The sequence below is a fragment of the Mirounga leonina genome, unplaced genomic scaffold (genome assembly GCF_011800145.1).
Source record: "Mirounga leonina isolate KUSES-001 unplaced genomic scaffold, KU_Mleo_1.0 Mir_150, whole genome shotgun sequence".
Taxonomy (NCBI): Eukaryota; Metazoa; Chordata; class Mammalia; order Carnivora; family Phocidae; genus Mirounga; species Mirounga leonina.
Window position 1 is genome coordinate 33015427 of NW_023270374.1, and position 23489 is coordinate 33038915.

General features: G+C 41.8%; 1 protein-coding gene across 1 annotated transcript in view; it reads right to left on the reverse strand.

The window, feature by feature from the left end:
• PTPRT (protein tyrosine phosphatase receptor type T) overlaps positions 1-23489 on the reverse strand; it is a 753869-nt gene that overhangs the window by 392669 nt on the left and 337711 nt on the right. The window contains exon 7 of the mRNA XM_035006339.1: positions 14884-14993. Coding sequence (XP_034862230.1) covers positions 14884-14993 — 110 coding nt within the window. The remainder of the gene's footprint in view (positions 1-14883; positions 14994-23489) is intronic.

Below are 23489 nucleotides of genomic sequence, written 5' to 3' on the forward strand. Positions count from 1 at the left end.
GATAAAGGAACGATGTACACTGTAGGAGGGGTGAAGGAAACAGGGCAATCACCTGGGGTCTTATAACAGTGCAGACCCTGACTCAGATCTGGGGTAGAGCCTGAGATGGCACATTTCCAGATGATGCTGACGACAGAGGACACACTTTGAGTGGTTAAGCCTTCGAGGCCACCCAAGTGCTCTTCCCCAGATTAGCTAATCGAGGCCATGGGAGGGCGTGCCTGGTGGGGTACCCAAGTAGGTCGGTGGCAGAGCCTACAAAAACCTAGCTTTGCGTCCCCCAGTTCTGAGTTCTTGTGGGGCCCCCAGGACCTTTTGGGAGATTGTCAGAGGCCAGGCGCTTTACTTGCTACTTAAGGGCAAAGGGGAGAGGGAGCGAACAATGAGTTGATGAAGCAAAAGTGTTTCCGGCACATCCTTGGACAGTGCAAATGGATGTGCCAACATGTGTGATGAGCTCTTCACACATCAGCCTGCTCTGAGGGGATCATGAAAGCTGACATAAATCTCTGGTGGGCTGCCAAAGGCCTGCTTCTCAGAGTGGCTGGCATAAAAGCACAAGACTCAAAACACATGCTCACACTGGTGCAATCTCACATACTTGGAGAACAATCTCATAATATGTATCAAGAGTTGCAAAGGTGTTCATTCTATTCAACCCTGTAATTTCATGTGGGGGAATGTCTAAGACAGAAATACATGGAATAGAGGAGGAAGAAAGCCAGCCATGACTCTGAATGACAACTGGGTAGCGACAAACACCTAATTCTTACAATAGTCCTGAACTGTAGGCTTGAATATTGCTTCTCCCATGTGCATTAAAAAAAAAAAGTTTAAGAATATAACTCAATTTCAGAGCCGTTAATTTGCCCAAAAGTCTTCCATCTAACAGGTAATATTCAAACCAGGATTTGAATCCAAAGGCCATGCTCTTTCCACCATCACACAACACCACATGTGCACACTAGGTTCATTACCATGTTATCAGAAATACAGAAAAACAGTAGTGGAATGGATAAGTAAATTAGGGTATATACACTCAATGGGAAATTATGCAGTCATTATAAAAGATAAGCTGTTTCTATGATGCTATAAAAGCATCATAATTGTGATAAAATGCTTAATGAAAAATTACAATAGCAAATTTTATGTAGTTATAGTTAGGTAAAAGATGTGCGCATATTAAAGATAAAATACAAGGAAAAATAACTGTTATGCTAGGGGAAGAGATCATACATGATTTTTTTTTCTCTGATACCCAAACTTCCTGTAATATTGTTAAAAGAATTGGCTGGGGGAAGGCTAATCTTACAGAATACATGTGTTGGTGAGGACTGCAAAAAGCAGACTATACATAGAGGGTCCTGAAGGGAAGTTCCAAACACAGTCCTGAAACCACCATGCATGCTCCCATCCTCCTATGGCCCTGTGTTTCAGTCAGAATTGTGAAAACACTCTAGCTGAGTCACTCCAGTGTTAAGTTACACCCCTCTAGCATCTTCCCTGGAAGGAAGTCACAGCACAGGTACCATATCCCAAGCAGTAGCACCATCATTAAAAAGAACTGCCTTCCAGAATTGCAGATGCTACGCTCACACAGAGGGTGGGAAAGGACAAAAGGGCAGTTAAGCATCACAGATGACATTAGGACAACCACCTAGAGTGCTCTGAGGGAGGGGTCCTGAGGCCATGTTAAGGTCCAAGGGAAGTGGGTGGCCTGATTGATTATTGATGTCTACCATGGGAATGGTATTAGGGAGGAGTGGGGACACACACATACCCCATATTCACCTCCATTTGTTAGGAAATAAGCAAACGGAGACTTAAATTTTAAAACAAGAAGGAAAAACAGAACTACCCCTTCTAACTTTGGGTTTATAGATTTCCATCCAGATGTGTGCATACTGTTGTAATCTCCTCCCTCAGATCCATTCCTATTGAATGAAGAGGGCTATTATTCTGAGCTCATTTCTACAATCAATGGAAGGCATGTGAATGTCTCTGCTTGCTACCGACAAATCTACCGAGAAGGAAAAGGAAAGCAGAGATTCAAACTTTGCTAACCAGCTGTTTAAAAAGATCCCAGTTCATTTATACCATATCCCCAAAATTCTGTCTTACGTTCTGGGGAGATCAGTCACCATACCCCACAATAGAATGATTAGAAAGTAAAATACAGCCTCTGTACTCAGGGGATCAGAAAGTGATTAAATGGGATAGTTAAGTAGATTACACTGAAATTGGAAAATGTTTGACATAGCGAAAACCCAAATTTTGCAATGTGGTCATAATCATGCAAGAGATATAATTGCACAAAGACTAGAAAAAAAATAAACCCATGTGAAATGGTTGGCGTGTGAGGGCCTGGGAATGGGGTTACTTTCCTCTCTCCATCTCCCCAACACCATGTAATGTTACAATGTCACTAACATTAAGAAAGAATAAATTCTTCTAAAAAAAATCAAGCCATCATAAAGAAATCCATATTTAAATATGCTCTCTTCACTCTGATTGAAGTTTGGAGGACAGTTTTATTCATGCAACAAATATTTATGGAGCGCCAACTTTATGCAAGGTACTGTTTTAGGTACTTGAGATATAGCTGGAAAAAAGACCCGTCACCTTGACAAATTGACCTATTGGAAGTGGAGCTCTATGTGTTCAATGTAAACTCACTGGTCACTGGAACCTCATGTAGTCTGATATCTTAGGATTTTTTATGGTCATATCAGGTTATATCTGTCAGTTAACTGATATGAAGAGTTACTCTTAACCACCATCACTTTACCCTAGCCATCAAAAAGAACCTCTCTAACCTTCATTCATTAAGAAAAAAAAAAAAGTTTTCAGTGCCTACTCTTTTCCAGGTACAGCATACGGCATTGAGTTCTCAAGCAGTGAGTAATACAGATGTGTTTCCTGCCTTCATGACACTTAAAATACAGGAAGACACATTTATAAATAAAGACACAGTACTTATGAATTGTGATACATGTTTTCAGACAGGAAGTGCTAGAGAACAACAGTGAGTGGGTAGAGTCCTACTTAAGTAAGACTGTGAGGAAGGGCCTTTCTGAGGGAGTAGTATGCATACTGATTCCTGTCATATGAGAATGGATTAGTCATGGGAAAGGAGGTGGAAGAGCTTTCTGTTGGCTGAGAACTCTGTATGCACGGAGCCTGAGGTATGAAGGAATGTGGCATTTGGAGGACATAAAAGAAGGTCAGTGAGACAAGAGAGAAAAAGAAAATGCAAGATACAAGGTCTCTGAGACCTAAGCTAGTAGTTCTGATTTTATGTGAAATGCATTATTCTCTGTAGGTAAAATAATAAAACCTTAGAAGACAATAAAGAAAACTTAAATAAATATAGAGAGATTTACCATTGTAAAGATGTCAACTACCACCCATGATGTTCTATATGTTCAATGCCATTCTGATTAAAACTACCACAGGGGGCAGGAATAATCAAGAGTTTTCTGAAGAAGGACGAGGAGGAGAGGGCTCTGTCAGAGATCAAGATTAAGAACTATCATAATTATGACTGTGTGTGGTTGTAATGTGTGGGTTCCCCATGGAACAGAGAGCTCAGGAACAAATTAATGCATTTAAGGAATTCTGGCCTATGTCAGATATGGCGGGGTGGATCAAGGAAAAAGAGGGGAGATTTTCAAAAGGACCTGGGAAAAGTGTTTATCTACACGGAAAAAAATGAATTTTGCACCCCATCTCACACCATACACAAAAATTAACTGCAGATAGATCAGAGACTCAAATTCAGAGAGAAAAACCATACACCTGTTAGTAGGAATATAGGGAATCATCTTTGTCACCTTGGTTTCGTGAAAAGCTTTTGAAGGACACAGAATGTGCTAACTAAATATGCCAAGACTGATAAAATTGGCCATATTATATAATTAAGGGCTTTTGTTATCAAAAGATAATTTACAAGAAGCAAAAAATGGCAAGTCACATATGTAACTGACAAAACAGTATCAAAAATATATAAAGGACTACTACATATCAATAATAAAACAGGTAATCCAGTAAGAAATGGGCAAGAAATATGAATAGGTACCCCACAGAAAAGGAAATGCAAATGAGTAACAAATATACAAAAATATGCTCAACCTTCTTAATAATCCAGGGAATACAGAGCAATACAACAATGAGATGCCATTTTATACCTATTTAACTGGCCAAAATTAATAACCCTGACAATACCAAATACCGGAGAGGATTTGGAATCATAGGAGTGCCTATCCTTTGTTGGCATAAGTATAAGCTGGTGAGACTAGTTTGGATATAAACTCAAGAGAAAACCTTACACATATACAATAGGAGATATGCACAAGGATGCTCATCACCACTGTTGACAAAGGCAACATCCTGGAAGCAATCCCAAATGCCTATCAAAGACTAATGGATAAATGCATTGTAATATCTTCACACAATGGAATATTATATGGCAGTCAGGATGAATGTGCTAGGCTACACTCATCAATAGGGATGACTGGAAGCAACATAATATGGAGTTGAAATGTTTCAAAAGATTATATACAACTTATAACTTAACTTAAAGTTAAGACACTAATAAAGCAAAATAATATGCCTTTAAGAAATGCATACAAGTAGTAAAGGTATATAAAAAGGAATTATATACAGGATTCAGGATAGCAGGGGGAGTCAGGAGGTTGAAATGAAAGTAGCTCATAAGTAGATACAAGATACTGTCAAAATCCTGGTTGCCTCGGTAGCTGGTACGTTATTACAAAAATGAAATAAAGAGTAAGTACAAATGAGGGTCATGCACAGACCAGTGAGGAAAGTGTTTCATGAAACTAGGAGTACAAATAATTCAATTTTGGGGGCCCAAGTGGTAGGCCAGAACAGGAAGGATCCTTTGAAGCTATCTGGTCCAATTCTCCCAGGTCTTGGATATAAAAGCCAAGGCCCAGGTAGGGAAAGGGACTCACTGAAATTTATTACTTGACCATGGCAAACTAAAAGTCAGTTTTAAATTTCCTAATTGCATAATTTATTATTGGCTTGAAATGACATGGACATGCTAAAAATATACATAAAATAAAAAGAAGACCAAGAAGGCAATAACCATTGTTATGACCTACATTCTGAAGGGCTCTGAAGGTGACCCAGCCTGTATGTGTGTATGTGTGCTTGTTTGCATGCATGTATGTGTGTGTGCTGTACATACGTATGCATGTATGTGTGCCTGCTGGATGTATGTATGCATGTATTGAGTCCATCACGATGTAGGCCAAGGCTCTTGGGTGTTAAGTTTTAAGGAACTACTTTTCTCTTAATCGAGCGTGAAGAAGTAGTAGTCGCAGAAAAGGGGACCTTAGCTCAGAGTGAGGGGAGGAGAGCCACTGGCTAGCTCCTGAGGTCAATGAAAGAATAATCTCTGAATCACAGATTTGAATTCCAGCCTCCAGAGATTCCAGAAAGAAACCTCCGATGTCCTTATGATAGACGAGAATTGCAATCACCCTTCATTTGGGTCCCAAACACAGGGCTGCTCTGACCACAACAGAAACGGAAGAGGCAGCCAGTTAAAAGCAGCAGGCCACGCTGCACTGCCCAGTCCGGGTGGAATTCCAACAGGAGGAACAAGGTAAAACATCGGAGATGAAAAGAGAACGGCTTATGATGTTTAAAGAGGCACTTGGCAGCTTAGACACCACCGCTGGGCGCAGCTTATTGAAAGGACCATGTAGCCAAAGAGAGGGTTCCATCTCTGGCTACGTGGCTGTGTGTACAGCTGTTTCTCTACACGGTCCTCTGGGTGCACAGCACATCAAAACCCAGGTTCCCTGCCACGTAAGGAACATGAAGGAGAGCCCGGCTGTGCCAAATGCAGAACTACCTTGTCATTTCCTTCCCTCCACTCCCCGAGGACAACGGCAAATGCCAGGGATTCAGGTTTAACCTGTGGATCTTTTTTTTAATTCAAAATTTTCCTTAAGAGAGGAATTATGGCAGAAGGGCATGAGAAACAGCAGTGAGCCTACGGAAATTGCAGGGAGCTTCTCCCATGACATTCCTATGGCATGGATAGGAGGTGCCCTGGAGTTCCTCCAGCCTGGGAGCAGACAGACAGAGCCCCTGGTGTCTCTGGTGCCTCCAACAGCCAACTCTCCAAAGAAACAGCAATTCTGAGGATGCCATTGAGCATATACGGTCTCACACACATGCAGATGAACACGTAAGTGCATATGTGTGTACACATGCCAGTGTGCAACCACATAAACTCACATACGTACAGGCTCGTACACACACACACACACCAAGACCAATATACTCATCCACACGTGCACACTGAGGGAATATTCTCTATGCAGCAACTTCTGTTTTCTCACAGCTAACCCGATGATTAATGTTTATTGCAAAGGCTCCCTATCTGCCAGGAGAACTGTTCTTGTTACCTTGCTGTTCTTCAGGTAACAAGTGCCATACATCCGTCGATCCCCTCCTGTCACGTTACCTGGCTCCTCCACAAACACCCAAGTTGTAATAGAAAAAAGAAACACCCTGAGGCGCATAGACAGGCATTCCTGATATTCCACAAGTGGATGACAGGCAGCTCTAATGGTCTCACTTACATAAATACAACTTACCCACATCAGAACACAACTTCCTTTCCTTCCAGACTCTGAGTGCCAGAAATCCCAAGATTTAGAAGAAGCCCTTTGGGCAGATCTATTGGGTTTTGTGTGTATGTATGTCTTTTTTAATCTCGCAAATAAACAACAGAACTAATTTCTCCCATACAGGGGAGGGGAAAATATTCGTAGGGTAAAGTTTGTGCTGGGCTCCAGCATCAGAATTGCAAGATGCCAGAGGTAAGACACAACAGGATACTGGCACGGCTCTGTGTGCCTTCAGTTACTCCACAAGCTATTTAGCAACCGTGAGGAAAAAAGGCCACAGCACTTCTGGAATTTGAGCCTTAGGATAATTACTACCTAGCACCTGTCCGTTTATGGATGAGTTAGCTATACTATAACATTAGGTAATGTTGGATTCTGGCAGAGTCAAATGAAGACAAGGGAAGGCCAGAGTCAAGACTGTGTTTATTTAGCTGGTATTTGGCTAGGAAAACATATCAGGGTGAATTTATTGGATTCATTTTATGCAGTATTTTTCCCCAACCCTGAATGTACATTAGAATTTCCTGAGGAACTTAAAAAAAAAAAAAAAAAAAAACCCACACGGATAAAGACTCTTCCCCAGAGATTCGGATTTATTTGGACTGCAGTGAGACCCAGGCATCCATCTATCTTCCATCTATCCATTTATGTATCTGCCTACCTATTTATTTATGTTTTGGGGCTCTCAAGATACGATTCTAAACTTCAGCCAAGCTTGAAACCACTAAATCTGTTAGATAAAACTTTCACCATTACCCCTTGTTAAGACAAAGCACAAATCGGGGCGCCTGGGTGGCTCAGTTGGTTAAGCGACTGCCTTCAGCTCAGGTCATGATCCTGGAGTCCCCGGACGGAGTCCCACATCGGGCTCCCTCAGGGAGTCTGCTTCTCCCTCTGACCCTCCCCCCTCTCATGTGCTCTCTCTCATTCTCTCTCTCAAATAAATAAATAAAATCTTTAAAAAAAAAAAAAAGAAAAAAAAAAAAGACAAAGCACAAATCTACACATTCACCTAAGGAGTATTTATTGAGCACACACTATGTGCAAACTTCTGTTTTAGGTCCTGAATGTACAATGAAAAGCAAAAACATACATGGCCATCATCAGTGCAAGACCAAAGGCTCCCAGGCTGGAGAACAAGGGACGAGCCATTGACACAGTTCAATTCTGAAGGTCATCTGCAGGCAGAGTTCCATCTTGCTCAGGAATGCTCAGTTTTTTGTTCCATTCAGATCTTTGACAGACTGGATGAGGCCCACAAACACTGTGGAAGCCATCTGCTTTACTCAAAGTCCATTGACTTAAATGTTAATCTTCTCCAAAAACACCCTCACAAAAATATCCAGAATAATGTTTGACCTCATATCCGGGCACCTCGGCTCAGCCACAGTGACACATCAAATAACCATCACGTGGCCCACCCTCTTATGAGCCTAAAGGTCCCACAGATGACACTAAAGCACACAAACAACATGAGTTCAGACTGAAAATTGTAGGGAAGAAAGAAGCAAGTTGCTGGATGAAGTGGACAGGAGAGGGAACCCGTCTCTTGGAGGTGAATAAGAGGAAGGAGCCAGTCGTGAGAACTATATCGTGACTACTGCTACAGGCAGAAGAAATGACATTTGCAAAGCCACATGAGCTGGAGAGAACTTGGTGGGATTGAGAAAATCACAGAAGGCCAGGGGGGCTGGTACACAGAAGCAAGGGGAAGAGGGGCTGGGGATGACATTAGAGACAGGCAGGCAGGCAGGGGCCAGACCATTCAGGGCTCAAAGTTAAAACCAAGCCAAAGCAGGAAAGGTATGTGATCGGATTTACCTTTAAGATGTTCTGTCTGGCCAAAGCGTGCAGTGGAATAGTGTGAGTGGGGGTTAGGGGATGGGTAGGGAGGTCCTCAAATGATCCAGGCATTGGGTGACTGCTCAGAGCAGGGTGGTGGTAGAGATGGGGCCACGCAACCTAACCTGTGTCTATTTTGGCAGGAGGAGCAATCAAACTTACTAGAGCATGAGATGTGTGGCAGGTGGGGAGGAATGAATGATTCCCACATATCTGGCTTAATTCAAAAGAAAGAAGAGCTTTTTTTTCCTAGTTAGAGCCTGGCTCAAGTTATACCCAATAACCGCCCGCATTATGCAAATTGTGTATCTTAATTAACGTAGATCCAGCCTGAATTATGAAAATTCTTGCTTTGGGCTGTGTTAGTCACTTCCTCCTATACCACCTCCAGCTCATGAGGACCACATTCCATCGCCCCCCACTGTCTCTCTGTGGACCAGAGCCATGTGTGTGTCTGGGGAAGAGGGAGCCCTAAGAGGCCACTGTGGCCAAGCCAAAGGACAGAAGGAAGGTGTGCCTGAACATCCAAGCTGAGTCAGTACCTCCTAGGGGCCTCCCTCTGTGAGAGCTTGCTCAGAAGCCCATGCCCACAGTCGCCCCCTCTCTCCATCCCTGTGTGCCTGCTCCAATCCCAGGCAGAATCCCTCCCAATCTCAGCCTTACTGTAATGCGCTATGATGGAATGTGCATTTCTGGGGCCCCTGCTTTTTGCTCAGATCAAATCCAGCCATCTGTATGCTGGAAAAATATTGACAACCCTCTGACCTATCGTACTTTTCAAAGCGCTCCCACACGGGAATGCCGCCTTGTTTTATTGAGGCAAAGTCTGTGTTTTATTTAACTGAACGCCAGGCACCTAGAATAGCTTGCAAGATAAATGTCAATCAACTCTAGCATAATCAAGACACCCATTCCTGCCTCATTAGGGTCCTCTCATTCCCTTTAAGCTTCTCAGATTTATACACTGTAATTAGAAACTTGGTGATTCTGAGTGCTCCACAGCAAGGCTTACTGGGAAGCTTCACGTGTCTGAATTTTAAATATTTTCACACTTCGTTAACCCAGTTGCTAGTGTAACATCTTCTGGCCCAATTCCCTCACACTGTGTGATTTTTATTTTTGGACAGAGACGAGAACAATTAATTGAATTGAAACGCGTATTGATTACTGTTTTTCATGAACTCCGAACAGCTTGCCGCTGAATGATTTTATTGAAGAGTTTTTAAACAACTGGCTGGATTGTTTCCTCTGTGACCCTATTCTGGCTGCAAGCACCCGCCTGCAGTTGCAATGGTCTGTTTTGCGTGAGTTGTGTTGTTTACAAGAGCGAAGTCAGAGCAGGAGAGACCATGCCAATCTTCACATGCAGGCCCTGGACAGGGGAACCCTGCTATCTCGTTCAAACCCAAGCAGGGCTCTGGAAGAGTCTAGGGGAATGGCTTGATGTCCACATCCCTGGTGAAGCTACTCAGCCCTCGGATCCCATGTGAGCAGGGATATTACTCCGTTCCATTCAGTGGCCACACAGAAGGATTATTCCTTCAAGGCCTACAGTGTTTTTATCAGGCAGAACTTCCTGGGTCCAAGCTGTGAACGTGTAAGATGTCTTAGGCCAGTGCTTCTCACACTTGTATATGCACATGCATCATCGGGAGATCTTGTTAAAACACAGACTCCGATTCAGTGGGTCTGGGCTGGGGCCTGAGATTCTGCATGTCTGATGTTGATGTGTTGGTTTGTGGAGATGAGGCCTCTGACATTACGCAACCCTGGGCACTATGTGTCACTCTGTTAGGAAACCGATCACAGAGGTGCACTCTGTATGGCCCACTAAAGTACAAATCCCCGAGGATCTGTAGGCCAGAGTCTAATTCACCCTAATGCCTCCTGTCACAGTGAAGGTGAGGCTGGCTTCGGTGGGCTCCGATGAGCACTGTGAGCTCCCACTTCGGTGGGCAGGGAGAGAGGTCATAACTGCTGGAGAATGAGACCATTTCACAGCCTCAGAGGGGCATTAGGGACAGGGCTAGACTCCCGTTCCTTAGGGAAGGGAGGTCCAGGGTCTCATGGTCCATGGCTCTAGGGAGTGCATCTAAATAAGAACTCCTGACTGAAAGAAAGGCATCAAAGACCAGTTTAGCAGCAGGAAAGAGGCAGATGTGACAAAGCTTTTGCATCTTCCACCTGGGTACAAGATCTTCCAGTAAAGAGCTGAGCCCTCATTGCAGCATCATAGGTAATGGAAATGTCCTTGCCTCTGGCACATTTTCCAGATGTCTCCAAGATGCCTGTGTATCCACAGCCCATTAGCCACATAAAAGCCGGGTGATCTTTTAAAAAATATAAATCTGATTCTTTCATTCCTCTACTTAAAATTCTCCTAGGGCTTTCTATTTCTCTAAGGATAAAGCACAAACTCTAGAATCCCTGCACAACCTGACCCTGCCCACACACTTCCCCCACGGTCTCATCATCATCATCCATGTTATGAAGCTTTAGTCACTCTGACCTTCCTCCTATTTGTTAAACATGCCAAAGTCATTCCTACCCCAGGGCCTTTGCATTAGCTGTTTTTCTTCAAGTGTCATCACTGCTTTGTGTTCAAAGACTCTGGCCACAGGCAAAGTTTCAATAGCAGAGCAACTCCAAAATGAGGTAGAAACCTTTAATTTTATGGGTTTGACATGGATTTATTTTTCTCTTGATTCTTACCCAGTTGAAGCCTGGAATAATCTGGCACCTTCATATTACAAAGAGGGGACTAAGCCAAGAGACAGAATGAGACATAATCAAAGCCACTCAGATTTGGAAGAACTGTCCAAGGATAGACCCAGACATTGTGACTTAGACACACGGGGAAGGAAATTTAATTTTTTAAACTTACTTGAACCTACTGCACTGAATAATATGTACAATATTCACATAGTCATAACCCTCCTTTACTACATCCACTGCCCCTTTTCTTGGCTTTTGACTTTGCCAAGTCCAAGATTATATATAGGAAGGTACAGAGAATCCTAGATTTCTCTTCTATTTGTGTTATCCTATTTTTCTTTGTCACAAAATATACTATTTGAGACCAGAAGAGGGTGATTTGTAATTTATGGGTTCCTCTCTAGAAATTACAACCAGAACCTGATTTTAAAAATCAAATTGGTTTCATCTAATTAAATTTGGAAATTGCCTCATAAACACATACTCTGTTATAAATATCTTTAAAAGCAAGGTCTCCTGCTTATGATCTGGAGCAGGAATGGGTTGAGCCCAGCGTGGAAGGGACTCCCCGTGTCTCTGCTCAGGAGGACAGTCTCTTACCAGTTGCTGAAATTTTCTAAAGAGTGGTGTGGTCTAGACCACTGCTTATCCAAGTTTCATGCCCATGTGAACCACCCAGGAATCTTGCTAACATGGAGACTCTGATTTAGGAGGTCTGGTGGGGCCTGAGATGCCGTGTTTCTAACCAGTTCCCAGTAATGCCAATGCTGCCGGTCCATGGACCACACCGAGTAAGGGGCAAGGCAACCACACTTGAATTCAGGACCCACAAATTTGCCACCTCAGCTCTATGAGCTTGGTCTCCATACTTGACCTGAGTTTCAATTTCCTTATCTTTATGTACTGTGAGAGCTAACATTTACTGATGCTATTTCTAAATGCCAAATACAGCATTAAACAGAAATAGATGTTTATAAATCAATATAAATGGGAGGCTACTTGAGGTGCCCACAGTTACACAGCAAACAAGTGGCAGAGCTAGGGTTGAGAACTAGGCTGTTGGACTTCAAAAGCCAGCCTTCTTACCTTCTGAGGCCCTACTAGCTTGTGAAGCACATGGTCACAGCCACATTTATGCTCAAAATACAATGACCTCAGCCCACAACCTCCCTGGCTCCCTTCACAGCAACATCCAAGAAGCTTAGCATACTCCCAGAAGATGACCCCCCAGAGCTCACAAACAAGTCACACAGCTACAGCCTTCCGTCTCTGGCTCTCTGTAATCACAGCCCAGAGAGCAGCCAAAAATCTATCTGAAGATGTCTTGCCAGAGCTCTGTCCAAGACAGTCCATCCCAGAAATGCCAGCATCCCCCATGACTGGTCTTTGAAAATGTACAAGGTTCGGGGCTCACACACCAGTGAAAAGAAGGGAACACTCCCCCAATCTGTGCCCACCTTGGTGCCCAGAGCTCCAGAGAGTGTGCCATACAATGAGCCCTCAACTTCAAGGAGCTGCTGCTCAAACAGGGCATGCCCTTCACAGCTGGGCTTGCTCCCTTGCTCTCTCTCCATCTATTCCTCTCTTCTCCTCATAGAACGGCATGAGTGGGTTTCCCAGCCCAGCCCAGTGTACATCCCATTAGAGGAAGAAGTATACTGCTCCCAAGGCAGAAGTCGGTCTGTGCAGGGCTAGGACTCCACCTGCCACATGACCCAGCCCAGTGGTTTCCAAGTGCAGCTAGGCACAAGGACTAGGGCCTTTTCAGGACAAACTTGTCCTCAATTCAAGGCAAAAAGAGAGAAAATAAGGAGACTCATGAGTTATTCATAAAGCTAAATTTATTCAATTTGAAGGACTGCCTTTTATTCTTAAATTATGTCCTTTCTGTATTTTTGAAATGATGTCTTTTATGAAATGATGTTAATAAAAAATGGTAAAGAACTGTATGTTGGTCCTCCAAACCTTTTGAAATGTTACTGGCCTGTGAATTCCAAAAATCGTGAACATCTGGCATAGAGAGCCATTTACGTAATAGTACCAAGCAACTTAACTCCCTAAGTTCTGGGTCCCTTCCCTCTGCTTTACAAAGAGCAGGTTGCCACACACAGTAGATGTCTATTTCAGAGGTGTGTGTGTGTGTGTGTGTGTGTGTGTGTGTGTGTGTGACTGCAGCATCTGCTTCACAAAGAATGACAGGTAGCTTTGAAATGATGGGGCTTTGTTTCAGTTAAGGATCCAGTCCCTCTCTTCCCCAGGGACGTACTACTGAACATGTTCTGGAACGGTCAATATGGTCCCTCCCTCCTCTAGTGGGTTCCCCAGGAAGGAAGCTTCCCCAACCACGTGTCCCAAGATGGAACATTAGACAGCTCTTCTTTTGAGGAATGCTAGATGTGGTGAGCTAAGGCATTTTCTTCAGTACCTGGACATGATGGATGGTGTTCTGCTTTCTTGGAGAGCTCTGAGGTCCTTCCAGGTCTCTCTAGAGAGCTCTTGTGTCCATCAAATTCACCTAAATATTTCTCCCTCACCAATACTCTAACTTCCCTCCCTTACGTAGGGATATTCTTCCCCAGTTCACTCTCAGGACACCTCAATACCTCTCAGTACCTTCCTGCGTGAGCCCTCGGTGTCTGCAGTACATTTCAGCCTGGGGATGCTTGGAACCTTTCCCACCTCAGACCCTCTAGAGGAACCCTCCTAAAGCAGCCATCACCACTCCCATTTTGCAGGGGAGGAAGCAGGCCTGGAGAGAGAAAGAACTGTCGGAAGTCATGTGAGACCGTGGAGGCACGGCCAGCATGCTGGGCTCCATCTCTGCAGCTCTGGCTTCCACTCTTCCCTCTGCACCTCTGCACTGCTGAGCTCTCCACTGCAGCCCATGCCACAGTCTCCGGGGGTCTCCGAATATGCGGGGTGGGAGGAGAGTCAACCGTGACCGCATGTCAGTACTAGAATTCAGCTCCATCCGCCTTATTGAAGTTTTATTGTTTGTGTTGGTTTTGCAGTGGACCCCTACACACTTTGTTCTAGGTTTGAAAGTTTTCAGGAAACCACGTCATGTTGGCTTGATGGGTACCTTCCTGCCAGAGGAGGTTCTGCTCCACCTCTGACATGATAAGGCCCTGCTAATGCTGGGAGGGGGCTTTCGGACACCATCACCCAAGCAGCAATAAAGTATGCTGTAGCTGCAGAGCGATATTAAGGCTCAAGAATCATGCAGCCCCAGGGTAGAGAATGACACTAGGATTATTCCTGAAGCGCAGAAACCGACAGGTGTAGGATGAACATCATGTGAGCACTGTGGTTTTCCAGACAAAGTGAACTGTCACTACTGTTTGCCAAGTGGGGGTTTTCTTGGCTCTGCTGGGACAGTCTGCCTCCCTGAGTGCTGACTCCTTTCTCAAGAGACTAGTAAACACTTCAATGTGTGGTATGTCCAGTTTTCTTTGTCACTGGGGCTATCAAGCAGTTCAACTGTATGCCCTTGTGTTTCCTTCCCACTACATTGTCAGAAACCTCTGTAAGTTGTGTCTCTCACTCACCTTCATGCTCTCAATGGAGCTCTGCACACAGTAGGAACTCACCAACTTCATGCTGAAGTAAACTAAATAAAGCCAAGCCAAGCGGTACAGCAAAAGGGTCTTCTTACCTCATAGAGTGTGATGACTCCATTAGTCTCATTGGGAGGTTTCCACTGGATGTAGATCTTCTCCTCAAAGGGCCCTCCTTGGATGGATTCTAGGGGAACAGCTCCTGGAACTACAGAAGGGAAAAGTTAGGAACCTGATGTCACCTTCCATCCCATTTCCCCAGCCCAGTTGACCTAGAACAGCAGTTGGCCAAGCTTTCATATAAAGAGTCAGATAATGAATACTTTAGGCTCTATGGGCCATACAGTACCTGTTGCAATTGCTCAGCTTTGTGCTTGTAACACAAAAACAGCCACAGACAATCCATAAACAAATGGATGTGGCTGCATTCCAATAAAACTTTATTTTAAAAAAAAAGGCACTTGGCTGGTGTTGACCCATGGGCCATAGTTTGCAAACTCCTCTCCTGGATAGTCAATGGCTTTTTATCTTGCAGACTGAGCAAGTCTGATCTGGAATTAAACTGACCAGCACAGGGAGGACATCAGAAGACCACGGCACTCCCAGTGGGTGGGATTCTAGAATCAGACTCTTGCCTTAGGACTGGTAACTGAGGAATGCAAAAGTGAGCTTCACTGCCATTTTCCTGACCCTGTCAAGTTGTCTCCAATACTCCTTAGTTTCCTAACTCCTGAATCCAACAGGATCTATGTGTCTTGAAACCTCAATCCAGTTACAAGAAGTCTGTCTCATTCCAAGAAGGCAGCTAGTTTGTCTCGCTGCTGAGTCTCTAATGCCTGGCACATGGCAGATGCTTAATAACCATTTGCTGGTTGGTAGAGTAGGTGAATAAATGACCCATGCCAGCATTTTGCCCTAATGAGCAAAACCTCTCCTAGGCTGCTTTTGTAACCAGGTCAGTTTTCTTGGCAACGTCCTCCTGCTGGATTCCAGCATCATTATGACAGTCTGGAAGATGCTGAACCATAAAATAAATGATTCTCCAAACTTCCAGCCATAACCCCCTAGGGAATCATGAATTCATGTAAATCATTACTGGATCTATTTATATTTTGGCATTATAAAAGCAGGTACTTTTACTAAGCACTTACTCTTTGATCAGAATTTTACATACATTATTTCATTTAAGCCACAAAACAGCTTTGCCCAGTATGTATTATCTCCTTTCTGCTGATAAGGGAACTGAGGCTAAGAGAATTAAATAACTTGCTCAAGGTCATCCAGTTCTTAAGTTGTAAAGAGGGAACTGAACACCTGTCTGTGAGCTTCAAAGCATATACTCTTAATCATCACACTATGCCTCTCTCGATATAGCCTTGGCCATATGTTGCAATCAGTTCCCTATTGTTAAATTAAAATATATTTAGTTTTTCTCATTATGGACATGATACACAGAATTTGTTGAATATTAAGAATATACAGAAAGGGTGAAAAAAAAAAGAACAAAATCACTCATAATCCCCATAACTGGAGATATTTTTCCAGTATTTTTATGCCTATGCATATACATATTTTTAAAAATTAAACACATATTGTGTTGTGACCTTCTTTTATCACTGAATGAAACACAGATTTTTAAAAATCCTTAAGTGTTCTTTGGGGCCATGCATTTTAATGCCCCATTATAGTCACCATTATTATTGGGCATTAAAATTGGCTTGAATTTTTTATGATAAGTAACACTGCAATGAGAATTTTTATAAATAAGTATTTTCATGAAACTCTGCTGATCTCCCAAAGATAAATTCTTGGAAATTAATTTATTGGGCCAAAGTAGATGAACTATTTTATTTTTAAGACTTTTGACACATATTGTCAGATTGCCTTCCACAGAGTTTGTACAATTCTGTGTTCCCCAAAAGAAGAACATGACTATTCCCAATCCTTGCCAACACTGCCTATTTAAAAAATTAAGTGTATGTGTGTGTATCCTTTTTAGAAAACTGGAGAGTGCAGATTTTTTTTTTCAGTTTAATTGGCCATTTGCATTGATTCTTTTATGAACATGCTCTTTATACCCTGTTCTCATTTTCCTCTATGGCTCTTCATTTTTGTCCATCGTTGTCTTGTGAGTTTGTAATTATAATCTGTTTTTAAAGACATACGCTTTTCTTTTTGCATAGGTTACCAATATTTTTTTTATCAGTTTTTCACTTGCTTCTTGAATCTTTTAGGTATCTACAAGCTTCTAAGTTGTCAGATCTCTAATTGCTTTTCCTTATCTATTCATCCTTGCCACAAATATCAGGACTTTGAGGTAAGCACACAAAGTATCAGGAGAATTATAACAAGCAGAGAAAATCTAGTCTGGCAACTCAGGATACTAAGTGGAAGATAAAAGTCTATGGATTAGTAAAAGTTCCTAGGGCAAAAGTACAGAGGGTAGGTGTTGGAATGTGGTGGGTTGCTTTTTGTGAGGACAACAGTGGAAGAAGCAAGGCCATCCTGGGAAGAAAGGATGGTAATTCATCAACGGGGTGATGGTGGTATAGAAGAGAAGCAGATGGTGTAGGAGATTTGCAACTGCTAAGTGAATGTGATTTGGTGGTGATGGATAAGGGTGAAACAGGGAAGCGATGTTCAAGGAAGACCCCAGCTCGTCTGTTTTAGACACCTGGAGTGGGTCAGAGTGCTGTTCATAGAAAGGGATCCTTACAGAAGGGTTAGTTTTGGAAAGGAAGCTGGTGCGTTTTATGATGCTTCGTTTGAGGTGTGTGTAGAACACCCAAATGGCAACACTGAGTAGCAGTTGGAGAGACAAGATTGGGTGATGGCTTAGAGGGAAACCAAAAAAGCAGGTCCAGCACTAAGCCAAGAGGAACTACATCTTAACAATCAAAAGGAAACAAAGAAACTAAGAAACTAAGAAACCATGTTCAGAGAGGAACCTCTGGACCAGGAATGGGGGCTGTCATGGAAGCAGTCAAAAAGGGATCTAGAAGGGACTGGTTCGCAGTGACGGATGTGGCTGGATAGTCATGGAAACTGTGAGCTTCAATTTGCCCACTGAATGTACTGTCTTCAAGGTTACCTGTGACCTACATGAGAGTAATTGAGGGGGAAAGCTGGCCTCTCAGCTCTCCTGCTGAGGATGGAGGAGAGAGCCAAAGGTGAGGGACTGTGCCTACTCAAGTCAGCTATTTGGGCCGTGAGGGGCAGGAATGCAGGAAGAGCAGGGATGGACTATGAACCACAGCAGCGCCCCCCCCCACATCCCACCCCCCAAAGGCAGGAGAAGTTATGGCGGAATTACAGGCAACCAGGAAAAATCCAAAACTGAAGTAAGAGGTAGAAGAGTGAAAGACAGGAAATGACTGGAGTGGTCCTGTCCTAAAAAGGCAGGAATCACGGTGGGTGGAGAGAAAGCACCTTCCCTCTTGTGAGAGAAGACAAGAAAATGTACAGCTGCTTTGGAGAGGAGAGTTGAGGTGTCCTTGGGGCTCCATCTTCTTGAGAAGCGAGGGTGAAACCATCTACTAATAGTCAGGAATTTCGAGAAGCTTTAAGAGGGGCAAAGTGAGCTGAATGGAGAAATGCAGATGCCGGTTTTCACAAGGGTCTATCCAGGGGAGGCTGTGAGTGTGAATATCAAGCTGCTAGCACTCATGCGATGTGTTCTCCTGATTCCAGTTTGGAGCAAATTCTCTTTCTCACCCCAGATCAGAAGAAGAGTCATCTGTATGTTCTCCTACTTGATTTATCCCCACTTTGCTTTTAAACCTAACTCCTTAATCTATCTGGAATGTATTTTATACATTGCACAAAGTAGAAATCTAACTACAGTTCTTTACAGTTTTCTTAGGACAATTAATTGACTGGTCAGAACTTTCCCCAGTGATTTAAAATGTCATTTTCCTAGCATGTTCGATTATTTTATATGCTGACATGTGTTGTGTGGTTCCCTGTTCTATTTCACTGAGCCCCAGCCTCTGATTCTGACAGTATCTCTCTGCTGTGCTCATATAACACGTTTGAATAGCTGACAGAAAAAGTTCTTTTCTTTTATTATTCTTCTTTTGCAAAGTTTCCTGGGCTCTCGCTCCCCATTTGTTTTTCCAGAAGAGCTTTGGAAAAATTTTACAAAACTTCAAAAATGTTCCACCAGAACATTGTATTCTTCACTTCGCTGAGGGACAAATGATGCCGTTTTATAATGGGCCCTCCCACCAGTAATGCTGTATAAATCTTCACTTATTGATGTTCCTATTGTATGTCCCTCCCTTAAAAATATGTTACCAAAATTTCTTACAAATTGCATTTCCTAGGACTTTATTGCTTTTGTTCATATGACTTTTGACTCTATTTAAAAGCTTCTCTTGTGAAATCTATCATAAGCTGAAGTACAAGTAATAAATGTATAGTTTATAAAATAATTATGAAGTGAACACACATGTACCCACTATCCCCTCTAAGAAATAAAACATCACTGTTTCACTGAAGCACCCTGTGTGTCCCATACTGCTGACTTCTCTCTCCCCCTTCCAAAAAAAAAAAAAAACAAACACTCAATCTTGTAACTAACCTGAATTTTATGTTAATCATTCTCTTTATTTTTATTTGGAGTTATAAATATATACATGTATCCCAAGACATCATTTCGTTTCTCCTGGTTTTCTTTATATATACATGAAACTGAATATTTGTATTATATGATTTGCATTTGTCACTTAACATTGTTTGAGATTCATCCATGTTAATGCATGTAATTTTATTTCATTCATTTTATGAATATACTCTTATTTTGTCATTTAGGAGATGGTGAGATATACTATAGATGGATGATAGGGCTACTTCTCAGAAGAGCTATTTTAGAACACAGCTCCTATGAATATTTTTGGACATTCAGTTCAATATTTATAAGATTTCACTCACATGTACCTGGGAATAGGACAGGTAGACTAAGGGCCATAAACGTCTTCAGCTTTACTGAGTAAAGTCAAATTGTTTTCCAAAGTGGCAGTAACAATTTATACTCCCTCCAGCAATATTCTGAAAGCTCCTACCTCTATAAATCCTTACAAACACTTAGTATTGTCAGATTTTAAAATTCTAGACCAACTAGTAAGCATGAACTAACACTTCATTGAGGTTTTATTTGCTTTTAGCTATTTACTAAAGAGGCTGAGTATCTTTAATGTTTGTTGAACATTACTGTCCTTTTCTTATTGATTTGTAGAGGTTCTTTCTATATTCTTGTTACTGATCCTTTTATTGGCTATGTGGGCTATAAAAATCTTCTCTCAGTTTGTGTGTTTTCCCTTCCTCTTTATGCTACCTTTGGATAAAGATTAGTTATTAATTTTAATGTAGTCAAATTTATCAGATCTTTTCTAGAGAAGGAAAGAGAGAGACAGACTTAGTAATTTGACTGTAGTAATCATTTCACAATGTATATGTATGTTAAATCATGCTGTTGTACTTCTTAAATATATGCAATTTTATTTATCAAGTACACCTCAATAAAGCTGGAAAAAAACCTACAGACTTAGTAGCAGATGCTGTCAGTGCCCTGCCCATAGACTGGTGCTTACTGCAAAACACTTGCTACTCTACCTGAAGGCTGTGAAAGCAAACATGGTCTCTGCACAGGGCAAGCAAGGAGTCTCAGAGAGTTAATGCCCCTAAAACATCCTTCAAGCAATGAAAGACAGGAAGTTATTGGATGAATATCCTAGTCTCCTCACCGCTTGGTTGGGTTAACTCTGTGACATATTCTATTTATACTTTTCAAACTACCTCCAATAAAAGTGATTATTATTGCCATTGTAGTGGTTGTTGTTTCCAACCCATTGTGGACCATTATTATCATAAAATACAAAACCAAAAAATAGGAAAAGTAAAATTAAAAAGTAAATGAGACTTCTTCCTAGAAACATCACCAAAGGCAAGGGAAGTAAGGGCAAAAATGAACTACTGGGACTTCATCAAGATAAAAAGCCTTTGCACAACAAAGGAAACAGTTAAGAAAACCAAAAGACAACTGACAGAATGGGAGAAGATATTTGCAAATGACATATCAGATAAAAGGCTAGTATCCAAAATCTATAAAGAACTTATCAAACTCAACACCCAAATTACAAAGAATCCAATCAAGAAACGGGCAGAAGACATGAACAGACATTTTTCCAAAGAAGACATTCAAGTGGCCAACAGATACATGAAAAAGTGCTCAACATCACTCGGCATCAGGGAAACCCAAATCAAAACCTCAATAAGATATCACCTCACACCAGTCAGAATGGCTAAAATTAACAAGTCAGGACACGACAGATGTTGGCGGTGATGCGGAGAAAGGGGAACCCTCCTACACTGTTGGGGGAATGCAAGCTGGTGCAGCCACTCTGGAAAACAGTATGGAGGTTCCTCAAAAAGTTGAAAATAGAGCTACCCTATGACCCAGCAATTGCACTACTGGGTATTTACCCCAAAGATACTAATGTAGTGATCCGAAGGGGCACCTGCACCCTGATGTTTATAGCAGCAATGCCCACAATAGCCAAACTATGGAAAGAGCCTAGATGTCCATCAACAGATGAATGGATAAAGAAGATGTGGTATATATATATACAATGGAATATTATGCAGCCATCAAAAAAATGAAATCTTGCCATTTGCAATGATGTGGATGGAACTAGAGGGTATTATGCTAAGCAAAATAAGTCAATCAGAGAAAGACAAGTATCATATGATCTCACTGATATGAGGAATTTGAGAAACAAGACAGAGGATCATAGGGGAAGGGAGGGAAAATGAAACAAGATGAAACCAGAGAGGGAGACAAAACATAAGAGACTCTTAATCTCAGGAAACAAACTGAGGGTTGCTGGAGTGGTGGGGGGTGGGAGGGGTGGGGTGGCTGGGTGATGGACATTGGGGAGGGTATATGCTCTGGTGAGTGCTGTAAATTGTGTAAGACTGATGAATCACTGACCTGTACCCCTGAAACAAATAATACATTATATGTTAATTAAAAAATAAATAAAAAGTAAAAGTGAAATTTAAAAACATAGAAAAATGCAACCTCCTCCTTTTAAAATACTTAATCTCTATTTCTGTAATTATCTTGTCATGGACCAGGAAGAGTTCATAAGTCACTGCTTGTCCCTGGATCACACTTGGAGTGGCATGATTCTAAAACCCAGTTATTCACAAGGTAATTTTCTTGATAACACACCAATATTAGTTTCCTTCCCTTCTGTTCCACTCTTCATTACCAGGGTGTCCAGGACCACTTTCTAAATCAACTACTTGCATTTGAATCATTATCCCCAGGTCAGATAAACCCAAGCAAAAATAAACTCTAACAAAAGAATCTTATTTAAGAAATACTTTCTCTTAGGTCATAGGAATATTTTCTTAAATTATCTTCAAATAATTTCAAAGTTATGATGTTTGTAAAATGTCTTCAACTCATTTGTAATTGTGTTTTCACATACAGTGTGAGGCAGGGATCCAATTTCAATTCTTCTCCCTATTCTACCACCACTTAACGAAAAAGAAAAACTTATTTACTCAGCTGATCTCCACGCTACCTTTGCCATTCCATCACATTTCTTCATACGTATGCGTCTATTTCTAGGTTCTGTTTTGTTCACTTGTTCTATTAGACTATCCTGCTATCAATACCACATCTTCCTAAGAAACAGAGATTTGTGAGTCTTGATATCTGGTGGAGCAAGGCCTGTAACTTTGTACTTCGTGTTCAGAACTCTCTTCACTATTCTTTTTCTTTTTAAGATTTTATTTATTTATTTGTCAGAGAGAAAGAGAGAGAGAGACTGAGCACAAGCAGGGGGAACAGCAGGCAGAGGGAGAAGCAGGCTCCCTGCTGAGCAGGGTGCTGGACAAGGGGCTGGATCCCAGGACCCCAAGATTATGACCTGAGCTGAACGCAGACACTTAACCGACTGAGCCACCCAGGCACCCCTCTCTTAGATATTCTTGCCTTTTCTCTGGCATATACATTTTAGGATGACCTTGTACATATTTGAAAAATGTCTTGTTTCTGTACTGGGATTGCATGAATTATAGATCAAATTTGAATAATTTATGTCTTTCCATACCATGTCTTGATAATATTGAGTTTTCCCACCCATAAACATGGCATCTCTCTCATTTAGGTCTTTTTAAATCTCTTTCAGTTCTTTATACCACACTTATATATGCTCTACATCTTGAAATCTTACATTAGGTTCATTCCTAAATACCCTATATTTATTGCTATTGTACTAGTATCTTTAAAAACATACCACATACTTATTGGGTGATTAGAAATGCAATTGGCTTTTAAATGCCAACTTTTGTCAAGCATGTTACATTCTCTTCTTCATTCTAATATATTGCGTACAAATTTCTTTGGGTTATCTATGTAAATAGTCATAGCATTGCAGTTGATAAAGTTTTGTTCTTTTCCAGTCTTTTAACTCTATTTAATTTTCCTGTCTTCAACCACAGCCACCAATATGATATTTAGTGGAGAAGATAAGTATCTGTGTGCTTTCCAATGTTAAAGGAAATGATTTTATTATTTTATCATTGACTATGATGTTTGTAGGTTTCTTATTTTCCCTTTATCAGGATAAGAAGGTCTTTTTTATTCCTGATATACAAGGATATTTTCTTTTTAAATCATGCTGAGCTTTAA